This window comes from Leopardus geoffroyi, chromosome X, assembly GCF_018350155.1.
Source record: "Leopardus geoffroyi isolate Oge1 chromosome X, O.geoffroyi_Oge1_pat1.0, whole genome shotgun sequence".
NCBI lineage: Eukaryota > Metazoa > Chordata > Mammalia > Carnivora > Felidae > Leopardus > Leopardus geoffroyi.
The window spans coordinates 47,515,279-47,528,619 of record NC_059343.1 but is presented as its reverse complement, the minus strand read 5'-3'; the positions used below and the strand labels follow the sequence as shown (position 1 = coordinate 47,528,619).

General features: G+C 46.3%; 2 protein-coding genes across 3 annotated transcripts in view; one reads left to right on the top strand and one right to left on the bottom strand.

Annotated features, from left to right (window-relative positions):
- FGD1 (FYVE, RhoGEF and PH domain containing 1) overlaps positions 1-8,171 on the top strand; it is a 41,760-nt gene extending 33,589 nt beyond the window's left edge. The window contains exons 13-18 of one of the 2 annotated variants that reach the window (XM_045473280.1): positions 4,000-4,030; positions 4,537-4,638; positions 5,008-5,133; positions 5,311-5,472; positions 6,556-6,699; positions 7,244-8,171. In XM_045473280.1, the coding sequence (XP_045329236.1) occupies positions 4,000-4,030; positions 4,537-4,638; positions 5,008-5,133; positions 5,311-5,472; positions 6,556-6,699; positions 7,244-7,549 (871 nt within the window). In that variant the 3' untranslated portion in view covers positions 7,550-8,171. The remainder of the gene's footprint in view (positions 1-3,999; positions 4,031-4,536; positions 4,639-5,007; positions 5,134-5,310; positions 5,473-6,555; positions 6,700-7,243) is intronic. The other variant, XM_045473281.1, reaches the window with a different exon arrangement.
- A 150-nt stretch (positions 8,172-8,321) lies between these two features.
- Positions 8,322-13,341, bottom strand: TSR2 (TSR2 ribosome maturation factor). Its single transcript, XM_045473282.1, has 5 exons — positions 13,207-13,341; positions 12,954-13,044; positions 10,122-10,213; positions 9,396-9,566; positions 8,322-9,173 (listed from the first exon to the last, which is right to left on the bottom strand). Exons 1-5 carry the CDS (start codon positions 13,288-13,290, stop codon positions 9,039-9,041), a joined length of 573 nt encoding a protein of 190 aa, XP_045329238.1. The 5' UTR covers positions 13,291-13,341; the 3' UTR covers positions 8,322-9,038.

The following is a 13,341-nucleotide window of genomic DNA, read 5'->3' as shown; positions in this document are numbered from 1 at the left end:
CAGGCTTGCTCTTTTGGTGGGTTTTGTTAGAGGAGAGGGAACAATGAGATATTAATCCAAATAGGAATAATAACAACACAGTTTATTATAGATTCAGATATTTAAGAGAAATAACAACCAAATGCAATGCTTGGTCTATGGTAGGAGCCTAATTTGAGAAAAACCCTAAAAGACATTTGCAAGACAATAGGGAAAATCTAAATGTAAACTGAACAATAGCTATTGAGTAATTATTACTTTTTCAGGTGTGATAATGGTATAGTGGTTATATAGGAGAATGGCCTTGATTTTTGGTGATGCATGCTGAGGATTTAGTATCATGATATCTATAATTTATTTTTAAATGATTTATCAACCCCAAATACATACATATATGCATATACACACATATACACATACATATATAACTATATGTGAATATATATATATATGAAGTAAATATAGCAAAAGATTTTCTAAATTTGCATTTATATAGTAGGCATACATTTAGTGAACTTGTGCTATCCTTTTTTGTATGCTTGAAATTTTCTAAAATAAAACTTTTTAAAATAACATTTAAAAATAATGCCCAGCCATTTAACAAAGGGGATTTCACATCCGTCCTCTACTTGATTATAATAATAGCTCACATTTAGTGAAGACTTGTTCTTATGCTATGCAGTGTTTTAATTTTAACTTAGACAATTTATGTTTAAATTGACTAGCTGAATCCTTAAAACAACCCTTGAAGTAGCTACTGTTGCCATCAACCCCATTTCACAGATGAGCAAACCGAGGCACAGAAGAGTTATGTACCTTTCCCAAGATCTCATAGCTACAAAGGAACAGAGCTGCAAATAGAGTTCATGCTGCCTTCTGAGGGCCCAAGTGATAGACTATCGAGGTCAAGGTCAGGGCCAGAGAATGGATGCATATGGATAGAAGACCTGTTTCTGACAGGCTGCAAGGAAGTGAGAAATGAGAGTCAGAACCCTTATTGCTGGGACTGCATGGAGTCAGGAAAGAGAGATGAGTATGGCTAGAGGGCATCCTCCTGGAAGATGAGACATGGGTGTTGGCTTTGAAGCTCTGGGAGACTGAGAGAGCATCCAGAAGCCTGAGGCCAGGAAGCTGGCCAATCATTGGTAGGAACTAAGCCAATCATTGGTACAACCAGCAGAGGGCTCAGCATAGCCTGAGTGACAAGCCACATGACTCCGACATGTCTTCTGCTGGGAAGTTGGGAGGGAGGTTGCTGCAGAGATGCTGGGGCCAGAAAGGAGCACTAAGCAGTGTAGGGTTTCCTAGGTGGCAAAAGGCAGGCATGGAGGATTTGCTTTGTAATTGCTTGTACTACCCCTAAAGAATTTTTTTTTTTTTTTTTTTAATGAGGGACGCTTGGATGGCTCAGTCAGTTAAGCGTCTGACTCTTGGTTTTAGCTGAGGTCATGAACTCAGTTTCGTGAGTTCGATCCCCACATTGGGCTCTGTGCTGGCAGTGTGGAGCCTGCTTGGGATTCTCTCTCTGCCCCTCCCCAGCTTGCATTCTCTCTCTCAAAATAAAAAAAAATGAACTTAAAAAAATTTTTAATGAAAATTTCAAATATCCAGAAAAGTAGAAATACAACAAACACCCATATGCCTACCATTTAGACAACTGGTGCTCAACCATGAAAACACAGGAATCAGCTGGGGAGCTTTTAAAAAATACTGATGCCTGAGGGGTGCTTTGCTGACTTAATAAAGCATGTGACTCTTGATCTTGGGGTTATAGGTTTGACCCTCACATTGGATATAGAGATTACTTAAAAATAACATCTTAAAAAAAATACTGATGTCTGAGACCCACCCTCAAGTCTGATTTAATTTGGGGGTAGCCCCTGAACATGAGAAGTTTTAAAAGCTCCCTTGGTGGTTTAATGAGTGCACCTGGGTTTGGAACCACTGACTTAAGAGTCAACAACTATTGACTTTTTGCCATATAAATCCTTTGCTGAACCATTTTAAAGTAAATTACAGACATGATATACTTCACCACAGGCCTTTCCTCTATTTGCATGTATGTGTGTATGTGTATGTGTACACACACAAACACACAATGCTTTCTTTCTATATTTTATTATGAAAATATTCCAAAATACAGAAAAGTTTAAAGAATTATACAGTGAACAACTGTAAACCCACCATATAGATTCTACAAGTGTTAATATTGTGCTACATATATTTTATCACTAATCTATCCTCTTTAATTTTTTTAAGCTTTATTTATTTTTGAGAGAGAGAGAGACAGACAGACAGAGTATGAACGGGGGAGGAACAGAGAGAGAGACACACACACACAGAATCCGAAGCAGGCTCCAGGCTCTGAGCTGTCAGCACAGAGCCCGACACGGGGCTCGAACCCATGAACTGCGAGCTCATGACCTGAGCCAAAGTCAGATGCTTAACCCACTGAGCCACCCAGGCGCCCCACTAATCTATCCTCTTATCCATCCACCAATCCATCTGATTTTTTTTACATGCATTTCAAATGAAGTTACAGACATCACTACACCTCACCCTTGAAGACTTTGGTGTGCATATTATTTTTTTTTATGTTCATTTTTGAGAGAGAGACAGAGCATGAGCGGGTGTGGGGGGGAGGGTTGCAGAGAGAGGGAAAGACAGAATCCGAAGCAGGGTCCAGGCTCTGAGCTATCAGCACAGAGCCCGACATGGGGCTCGAACTCACGAACTGTGAGATCATGACCTGAGCTGAAGTCAGACACTTAACCAACTGAGCCACCCAGGCCCGCCTGGCATGCATATTATTAACTAGAGTCCAATATTTGTTTAATGTCCTTTCCTTCTCTTGAGGACAGATTTTCATACAGTGAAATGCACAGGTCTTAAGTGCATGCCATCAGTGTGTTGTGACAAATGTAAACACTCATGTCATGTTTTTAAATAAACATGGAATACTATGTGTATTTTACATATGTTGTTTTCACTTAACATATTATAAACAGCTTTCTACACCACTTATGTTGTCTGACAGTAATGATGTACCATCATTTATTTTATCTGATCCCCTGTTGTTGGACACTTAGGCTGCTTCCAATTTTTCACAATAAATAGCATTGCAATGGACATTCTTGTAGCTAAATATTAACTCATATCCTTAATTTTTCATGAAGTGGTTTTAAAGATGTAGCCAGACTTTCATATTAGAAAAGTACTTTTGATGTCTGGAGTGTACATGTGGAAGGGGATTAGAAGACGCCAGGCAGGACACAGCCAAGAAACCAGGTCCTATGCCTAGTGAGCAGTTTATGGGACTGCACCACAGCAGCAGCTTTGGAGACTATAGGACAGACAGGAAAAGTGAATGGAAGGTGAAAGAAAGGGGTAACTCACACTGATTGAGCAGCTAGTGGACCAAGGATTGTGCTGGGCACTTTACATGTCACCTCAGTTACTGCTGAGAACCCAGACTGATAATTATCTCCACATAAAATGGAAAAGAAAATGGATTAAAGAAAAACAAATTGCCTTCCTTTCTCACACTTGTCATTCCAGCAACAGGGAGCTATTTATGCTTTCTTATATGTTCCATACTGTTACACACACCTCACCCTTAATCCTCTGAGGCCCAGCACCTCCTTGAAGAAACCTTCCTTAACAGCCCCCACCCAAATTGCAGGCTGGGGCAGGTCTCTTCTTCTGGGCTTCTCAGCCCTATTTTCACTCTGTCACAGTACTGATCCCCCTGTACCGTCCCTATCTCCCCTCCTAGACCATGAGCTCCTTGAGGGTATGGTCCTCTCTAAGCCCCAGGTTCCTAGCACAGAGTCTGGAAAGTATTAGTTAACTGTTGAACAAATAAACTCAGGCTATATGACTCGCCTAAGGTCACACAAAAAGTTAAGGACCAGAGGTTCAAACCCAGGTCTGCCTGACGCCAAAATAACTTGCTTGTTACCACTCCAGTTGGTTTTGGTTGGCCTGCCTAACCCAACATTTTTCTTTTCTCCCCCCAAGGACTGAGGAGGAGAAGAAAGACTGGGTCCAGGTAACATCCAAGAAAGCTTTGTGGTAGGGGGCTGGAGGAATATTAATAGGTCTCCTTGGGGTTGGAGGATTCTCCCCTAAAACTCATGTCAGACCAGAATGGGCCTAGACACCTGCTTTCCAACAAATTTTACCATCCCAGTTTTACAGATAGGCAAACTGAGGTCCAAAGGTTAAATGTAAACTCACAAATTCTTCCTTTAGAAAGCTGGCTCCGCTGAGGGTATAACCCCAAGGAGTTAAGCCCTGTAAAATCTTAAGCCAAGACAGTGGCCAGGAAGACCTTCTGAGGTTTTTCAACCACTGATCGCCTCCCCCATTTCATAAATATAAGAACAGAGACTTGGATTTGGGTTGAGGCTTGCTCAAGGTCATGTGCCTAGCAAGGGGTAGAGGTAGACCTAGAAGCCAACTTTTCTGATTCCAGGCTGTCATAGGAAGGTGAGGGTGGAAATGCGTGGGTTGTGAGGTGACCTGACCTCTTATTTTTTACAACCTCCTTCACAGGCCATCAACTCCACTCTTTTGAAGCATGAACAGACGCTGGAGACCTTCAAACTGTTGAACTCAACAAACAGGGAAGATGAAGACACACCCCCTAACTCTCCAGTAAGAGTCCCCACCCCTTCCCCTGCACTGGGACCCCTTCCAGGCCTCCAAGTTCCCACTTTATCTTGAAATGATCCTTGCCCCTTCCCAGAGAGTAAAGACCAGAGAGGCAGTACATGACCTCGGAAGTACAATCTTCTGTTGGTATGGCCACAGAGAAATCGTTGGGAAAACCTAGGCCCAGAAAGTAAAAATGACTTGTCTTCAGTAGCACAGTAAGGTAGGGGCAAAGCAAGGATTCATAGGCAGGTCTTCTGAATGTATCTGCTGCCTCCAATGATGATCCAAGCCTTGGGGCAGTGGGCAGGGGCTGGCTGGACTGGGCTGGGGAGCAGTTGTGTCTGACCTGGGACCCGGCCCTCTCTCCAGAACGTGGATCTTGGGAAGCGGGCACCTACACCCATCCGGGAAAAGGAAGTCACCATGTGCATGCGCTGCCAGGAGCCCTTCAATTCCATCACCAAACGCAGGCACCACTGCAAGGCCTGCGGGCATGTGAGTTTTGGCAGACAGGGGCAGAGCTAGGGAGGGGACAGGCTGACAGTCCAAAGGCCCACTTCTGAGTGGGTTACCTTCCAAGTTAGGGGAGGCTATGAGTCCACTGTGGGAGTTGGTACACTGAAGGGAAAGACCTGCGGGAACCAGGCTGTTTTTGCCCACTTGCCACCCCAGGTGGTTTGTGGGAAGTGCTCCGAGTTCCGGGCCCGTCTCATCTATGACAACAACCGCTCCAACCGTGTGTGCACTGACTGCTACGTGGCCTTGCATGGGGTTCCTGGGAGCAGCCCAGCCTGCAGCCAGCATACACCCCAGCGCCGGAGGTCCATCCTGGAGGTAAGAGCCAGGTCCCTGACTAACACCCCCACACTGGACCACATGGGCTCCAGTCACCCACCCAGTGTGACTGATGCCTAGGCATCTCTGAAATGCCAGGGTGCCTTGTGCCTCCACTAAGCAAGTGACACAGGCTTGGAGTGAGTAAAATGAGTGCAAAAATGAATGAAAAACTAACTTTTATTTAAGTGCTTTAAATATTTAATCCTCACAGCAACCAATCTATCCATGCTATTACTGTCCATGTGTTGCAAATGAGGAAACCGAGGCCCAGGGAGTTATTTGCCCAAGTTACACAGCCAGTGAGTGGCAGAGCTAGGATGGTTTTTCAATGAACAAATTACCTTTTCTTATTATAAAGTAGAATATGTGCACTGAAGAAAATTAGACAATATAAACAAAATAATAAAAACACCATATTCCTTCTACCCACTGGATTACCATTGTTAATAGTTATGCTGTAGCATGCACATACACACATTTTTGGTTTTGTTTTTTAACCAAATTGAGGTATTTAACACTTAAAGAATGCTTACTCTATGCTAGGCACTATTCCAAGCACTTTGCATTAACTCAATCCTTACAACATGCCTATATGCTCTCCTTCCAAGTCGATACATTTTCATCTAGAGCTGGGATCCTGAGCCAGACTGCCTTACCCAGCTCCCCAGTCCCCTTCACCACAATGCTAAGTTGCCTCTTGTTAAATGTGAGGAATGAATGTATGATGAAAGATGAAAAAAAAAGGTGAGGTGAAAATGCGTAAATGACTTGAGAAATAAATGAACCGAGGGAAGAAGGAATGCCTGACTGGCATTTAGTGCCCCTGCTGAGAGTTGTACACCCCTCTCTCCCTCCCTCCCACCAACTGTTAAAAGGCAGCAGCCATGGTGGGAGTTCAGCAGACAAGGCCTGGCTTTCCATCTCGATTCTAACTCACTGGGGGTGGGGGGCACTGGGCAAAACACTCCTGCCATCTGAGCTTCAGCTTTATCAGTCCCTATGCTGAGCGGGTGTCAAAGCCATGAGGAGCCAGTCCAGGCCTTCTATCAACACTGATGTCCCCCATGTCTCTGGCCACAGAAACAGGCCTCAGTGGCTGCGGAGAACAGCGTCATCTGCAGCTTCCTACACTACATGGAGAAAGGTGGGAAAGGCTGGCACAAGGCATGGTTCGTGGTCCCTGAGAACGAACCCTTGGTGCTGTACATCTATGGAGCCCCTCAGGTGTGCATCCTATTCCTTCAGGTCCTTTCAGCCACCTGGCAAAACCAGGATGCTTCTCTTCCCCTTCAGTCCTTGACCTCTCCTTGGCCTTGGGGGATTGGGTGAGCCTAAGGGAAAATCAGAACCTCTACCCTTGTGAGAAAAAGACCAACTAGAGACAAGGAGCGATTGTGGGCCAACATGTGTAGGGAAAAGTGGGGTGAGTGGTGAGGCTAGCTTCCTGGAGGAAGTCAGAGTGGAGGCTAGGCACTTCTAGGTCCAGTTTGGAATGGGGAAGAACATGCAGATGGAGGCAATAGTCTAGATGAAGGCCTGCAAACATTATCTGGTATATGCTAAAGAGACTAGCCCAGCTGGTTTTGGTTGTGGGAGGAAACAGGTATTTGATCCAGCCTGCATGCTAGCCTCAGTTGACATTTTTCTGTTGCTGTCATTGGAGCCATGGAAGGTTCCTGAGCAGGGGAAGGAAAAGAGGGGTTCAGCAGATACAAAACTAGTGAGAAGCCCAGACCCAAGGTGATCTCAGCTCTGTCCTGTTCCCTAGGATGTGAAAGCCCAGCGCAGCTTGCCCCTCATTGGCTTTGAGGTGGGGCCTCCTGAGGCAGGGGAGCGGCCTGACCGAAGGCACGTCTTCAAGATCACCCAGAGCCACCTGAGCTGGTACTTCAGCCCTGAGACAGAGGAGCTGCAGCGGCGCTGGATGGCAGTGCTTGGTCGGGCAGGCCGTGGGGACACGTTCTGCCCAGGGCCCACACTGTCTGAGGACAAGGAGATGGAGGAGGCACCGGTGGCAGCTTCAGGAGCCACTGCTGAACCCTCTGAAGCTCCCCAGACCCGAGACAAGACCTAGAGGGTTTGGGGGGAACTGGGGCCCCCTCCCCCACACTCTAACTGCCCATGTCCAGTTGGGGATCCCAGGCCCCTCCCTCCCAGCTCAGTCAATACTTGAACTCCCATCATGGGCACTTTCAATCCCCAGTGCTGGGTCTTGGGTTTTTTAATTCTTTTCACAAAACATGGGCTTTTAAAAAATAATTCCTACAGTGATGTTAATTTTTTTTAAAATCCCTGTCCCCAGGGAGGGTGGGAGCTGTTGCTAGACCCCCTTGAATTAGGTCATTTTTCCCTCATCCCCTCAACACCCTACAGATCCTGCCTCCACCCAATTCCCCCCAAAGCACTGGAGGCAGGAGATCTGGATTCAAGTGCCAGCTCTGCCACTGACCCCACGGCCCTGGCCCACCCGTGCCCCCTCAGCTAGTATCTTCACACATATGTTACATGGGGTGGTGACAAGACCCCTCCTGCCTTTCCCATGGCTTACAGCTTCTACCCGGCCCCAAGGCTACCCAGTATTTTATCGTCCAGACCCATGGCAGGGCCACAGGGCAGGACGGGAATGGGGGGAGAACAATGGATACTCTTTGTTTTGTTTTTTTAAAAAAATACAGTTTATTTCGGGCTTACGGAAACTTTCAGAGTGCTGCTGTGTTCCATTTGTTCAACTGTTTGTTCAAAGTAACAGGCTGCTAGGGTGGGCCCAGAAACCTCTCCCTTGCTGAGCTTTGAGGCCCAGCTCCTATAAGGCTGATTCCAAGGCTATTCACAGGTCAAGCCACAGATTAAACAATAAGGTACTATTTATTGAGGTTTTAAGCCTCATCTCTGGACTTGGATAAGAGTATGGAAAGAGGCTGGAGGAGACAGAAAACAAAGCCCAGGTCCCCCAAACTCACCACCTACCCCAAATCTTATACTTCCTGAAGGAACCCAGGGCTGGAGGCTGGGCTGCAGGAAGGGAGTGTTCCTGGGAGGTTCCAATTTCTGGGCAGGGGTACAGAATTGTTCTGTGTTATGGGGGTGGGGAACAGAGGGAAAAGAGGGAGAAGTACCATAGCTATTTTCGTTAACGTCTTCACCTCATCTCACTTCTGGTCTGTACATTTATCTCACCACTCCTGACCCAGCAGGAGTACTGGTCCTCTCCTTCACAAATCCACCTGGCTATTGTCAACCAGTATTTAGTTTCTCCTCCAGTAACACCCACACCCACTCATCCCTCCCTCTTCATACTGACTGTACCCAAGAATGTGCTAGCAAACCAGGCCTCATCGTGCAGCCAGTAACTTAAGGCCCAAGGGAGTGTGATGAACCAGGTCCCACTACCTCAAGAGCAAGGACCCTAAAGCTCTTCTTCCACTAGAGGAAACTGGACAGGGGAACTGGGAGAGGGTAGAGATGGGGCAACGAGTCCAGAAGTCCACAACCCTCCCCCAAACCCCTACAAACAAGTGTCAAAACAACTAGCAAGCAAGGGCCCAAACCATTTCCAGCCCTACTCATTTCTTTCTCCGGACAATGGTCCAGCCATCCTCCACTATATCCTCTTCTTTAATAGTCTGGGAGTCTGGACCAGAGGATTCAGGCTGGAGGCAAACCCCATCTGTAGCTGCCCCATCATTCATAGCTGTGACCTGGAGGAGAAATATAGGAGAGAGCTAAATACACCTCCTGGCTGTGGCCACTGGAGACCCAGGCTCTCCCAGCTTTGCCAGGATTGGCTGTGTGACCTTAGGAAAGTTCCCTGGCCTCTCTGGATAATACAACCCCACCCCCATCATTTTCCTGTGAAACTAACTGATTTCCCAGAAAACTAAAGACATCACATCTCCCAACCCAAAGGGCACCCCCTTCACCTCCATCTCCTCCACGCTGTCCGCGTCATCCTCATCCGTCTCTCTGGCTGTTGTAACTGCAGTGGCTCTGACCTTGCACTTTCTTTGGGTGATGTGGGAGGCCATCTCCTTCAGAGCAGCCCCATCACCCCTCTGGAAGTGGTAGAACATGGTCTGTAGCTGCTGGCTCACCTACCAAGAAAACATTCAATCAGCTTGGATTTTTAAAGAACCTACAATACAACCAGCCTGTGTTTGCAACAAGAGTAGGGAGGGGCTTGGAATTTTCCAGAAAAGAACAGGGCATTCTTCCCCCAGGAGTTCACTAATGAAGGAACCATATATGAAGGGCTCAGGTAAGGGCCTGAATAATGGAAGGAAGGCTTTCTAGCAAGGAAGATACTAGAACTGGGTTTGAAAGATGGGAGAGGTAAAAGGGAAGTCCATCCCAGCAGGAATTGATGGGCAGTAATGCAGGGGTGGAAATATACCTGGCCTGACTTGCCCTTGGGATGGGGGTGAAGAACAGACCTGGATGAGAATGATGTATGGAGAGAAATAAAAGAGAAGGGGCAGTGTTTGGAAAGACCTGAAAGACTAGACTTTTTCCTTTAGGCAAAAGGGAGTCACAGAAGGTTCTTCTTCAGGACTCCAGAAAGTATTGGTTAGAGCCAAGAGTCTTGGCCTAAAAACAGGGAGAAGAAAGACCAGGTAGGGAAATTGTAGTTGTGTCCATGATATGCTCACCTGGGGCAGACTCCCATCCTCCACAACGGTATCAAATTCGTTCGTCATGAGCTCCCCGAGGAAGTCTTCCACCTCATCTAGCTCCAAGTCAGCTGAGTAGGAAAGGAAAGACCAGCCAACTGAATCAATCACTCCTGCCCACTACTATTCAATACCTACTTCTTAGGTCCATATCTGATTGGTGGGTAAAGGTCCAAACAGTGAGACTTTTATTCACTGAAGTGCTCTGTACTCCAAGTTTTAACATGATTTAAAACAACCACCAAGGGCGCCTGGGTGGCTCAGTTGGTCCAACTTCGGCTCAGGTCATGATATCACGGTCTGTTGAGTTTGAGCCCCTCGGGCTCTGTGCTGACAGCTCAGAGCCTGGAGCCTGCTTTGGATTCTGTGTCTCCCTCTCCCTCTGCTCCTCCCCTGCTCATGCTCTATCTCTCTCTGTCTCTTAAAAATAAACGCTAAAAAAAATTTAAAAACAAACACTAAATATAAATACCTAATTTCCAAACTCCTGCCTCCTACCAAACAGCATCCCAACCACACTGACCCTCTTTCATCTGACCTATTTTAACAGGCCTCCTCTCTGTGATATTAAGCAAGTTACTTGTCTCTGTACCTCTGTCTTCTCATCTACAAAGTGGGGCAAATAGTGGCCTTCTTAGAGGTGTGTTATGAGGAGTCACCTAAATAATGCCTAGCATATGGGAGACCGGTAATACATGTTAATTTCCATCACTCAAGGGCTGAAGTTTTCAAAATATAGAGAGCCTTCACAACTGTGGTTCCACTGACAGTGAGGGCCACAGACCAAGGGAATAGTAAGAGGAAATGGATGTTAAGTACTTCCAATGATGAAATCATCACAGCCTTCACATCAACATCCTACTGTGTGATTTTGGCTAATCCCTCCCCTCTAGGCTTCAGTTACCTAGAAGAGCCCATGCTCTTCTTTTTCGGAATTAGAGAACTATTCAAGAGTCTTCCACAAAGCTCCTCACTCTCTCTTTCCTCTGGCAGAGTTCATTCACTCCCTTGACTTTTCCTACCACTCTAATCTAATATCCCCCAAAGCTTTCTCTCTACTTGTTTTACAGATGCCTCAGGCCCTCCATATCCAAAGCCAGACTCATCACCTTACCCTCCAAACCTACTTCTCATCCTCCAGGGTTCCTCTATTCCATGAAAGGCACCTAATCCACCCAGCGACTCAAACCAGAAACCTGCCTCCTTTTCTCTCCCTCTCCACACTCCAATCTCCTCCAAGGCCCTAATCCACCCCTTCTTTTCCATTACTATTGCCCCTGCCCTGGCTCAGACCTCATCATTTTCTAGACAGAAATAACCTTCTCATCAGTCTTTCCCTCTCTAGTCCATGCTCCACACTGATTATTTTCTGAACTTTCCAGCCAACAAATCCTATTACTCACCTTAGAAACTTCCCATGAATTTTTATCACCTACTTCAGTGTTTCATATCCTGCTTCTGAGAAGTGACTGTCCTGCTGGTTTTTAAAGAAAGCTACCCATAGAAAGCTAACAGGGAAATAAGGTAAACAAGCTTTTTTTTGTGGTTCTTATCTTTATCCAAGCCTTTATTACGTTAATGATTATTGTAACTCCTAAAGAGGAGCTGAAGAAAAGAGATTTTCTCACATAATTTGACTGGAAAAGCTTTTTCTTCACCGAACATGTAATGGAACTATTCTTCCATAGCATGCATTCTGGCAAACACTGGCCTAACACACAAAACCAAAGGAATGTAGGGTCTTCCACGTCTTATCTTTTCCCTGGGGCCGCCCAACCCCCTTGCTTCATTCTCTACCACTCCTCCCCTTCTTATACCCACAAGTGCACACACACTCTTACTCTAATACTGAGCTCCCTGCCACTTCCCAAATATATAATCTTCTCATACCACAGACTTATTCGTGTGTTGCTCTCTGTGCCTCCCCCACCTAGTTAACTCCGGTTCATCCCTTTAAGACTCAGCCCAATCACTACCTCCCCTAACAATCTCCAAAAAAAGCCTCCTCCTCAGTCTCATGCTACCCAAGCACCCTGAGCTCCTCTTTATTAGAACATCACCCTGTGTATAAATGCCTGTTTACTTAAATGGATCCATTACTAGATGGTACTTTCTTGAGAGGACTCTGCCTGATGTCATCTCCAAGATGAAAAACCTGAATAAAGAATTTTGTAAAAATCCTAATGTGCAAAAGGCCCTCTATAGAGTCCCTTATTTTTACATGACCTTCAATTCAAGACCCATCAAAGGTAGATCTTTGCTGTCCAAATAACCAAATATACCTACTGAGCACTTAAAATGTGGGTAGGCCAAGTTGAGATGTGCTAAAAGTGTAAAATACCTACCAGATTTTGAAAACTTAACACTAAAAGGGGATGTAAAATACCTCATTAATAATGTTTTATACTGATGACACGTTGAAATATTTCGGATATATAGAATTCAGTAACATTAACTTCATCTGCTTCTTTTCACTTTGTTACAGTGGCTGTCGGAAAATCTTAAATGACATGTGATTCACACTGTATTTTTATTGGATAGCGCTGGGGTGGATACTTTTATACCCATTTTAGGAATTAGGAAACTGAGTCTCAAGTAAAACAACTTGTCCAGAGTGATACCACGGGTCAACGGCACAGTCCGTAAGGCATCTCAACTCAAGATTCTGTCTCCAAAGCCTGTATTCAATCCACCTCGACCTTTGGTACCATCCCACAACTGTTCAAGAGGAAGTGATGCGGCCTCTCCAGGACCCGCCTCCTCCTCCCCACGCCCCCCACAAACAGGTCGCAGCGGCTCACATTCACTCACCGTTGCGGAAGAAGTACTCCTCCACTGCACCCCCCAGCCACTCGGCCTTCTCCTGGCTGTGCACGCCCCCGAAGCCATTCTCCACGGCGATCTGCGAACACAGGCCCAAGCCCACTATGTCAACCTGGAAGCCGGCCTGGGGTGGCGTAGGGCTGGCCGCTTATGCGGCCCAGTGGAGCCTCAGGCGCACTGTCCAGCCAACTCTTGTTCTGCCCCAGACCCTAAACTTTATCCCAGCCACGGCCCCACATACCTGCAAAGCCGGCCAGGCCTCCAGCGCCGCGCGGACGCCAACCCCGAAAAGTGCTCGAGAATCTTCCCCTGCTCCGGCCATCATCAGGCTTCAGACCACGTGATACCCAGAAGGCCCAATCGCTGCGCAGTAGGG

Excerpts from the sequence above, each read along its gene's own strand:
- TSR2 (XM_045473282.1), bottom strand. The coding sequence starts at position 13,290 with ATGATGGCCGGAGCAGGGGAAGATTCTCGAGCACTTTTCGGGGTTGGC. Across the intron at positions 13,045-13,206 it reads AGGCCTGGCCGGCTTTGCAG|ATCGCCGTGGAGAATGGCTT; the intron begins GTATGTGGGGCC and ends CTGTGTTCGCAG. Across the intron at positions 10,214-12,953 it reads GGAGTACTTCTTCCGCAACG|CTGACTTGGAGCTAGATGAG; the intron begins GTGAGTGAATGT and ends TTTCCTACTCAG.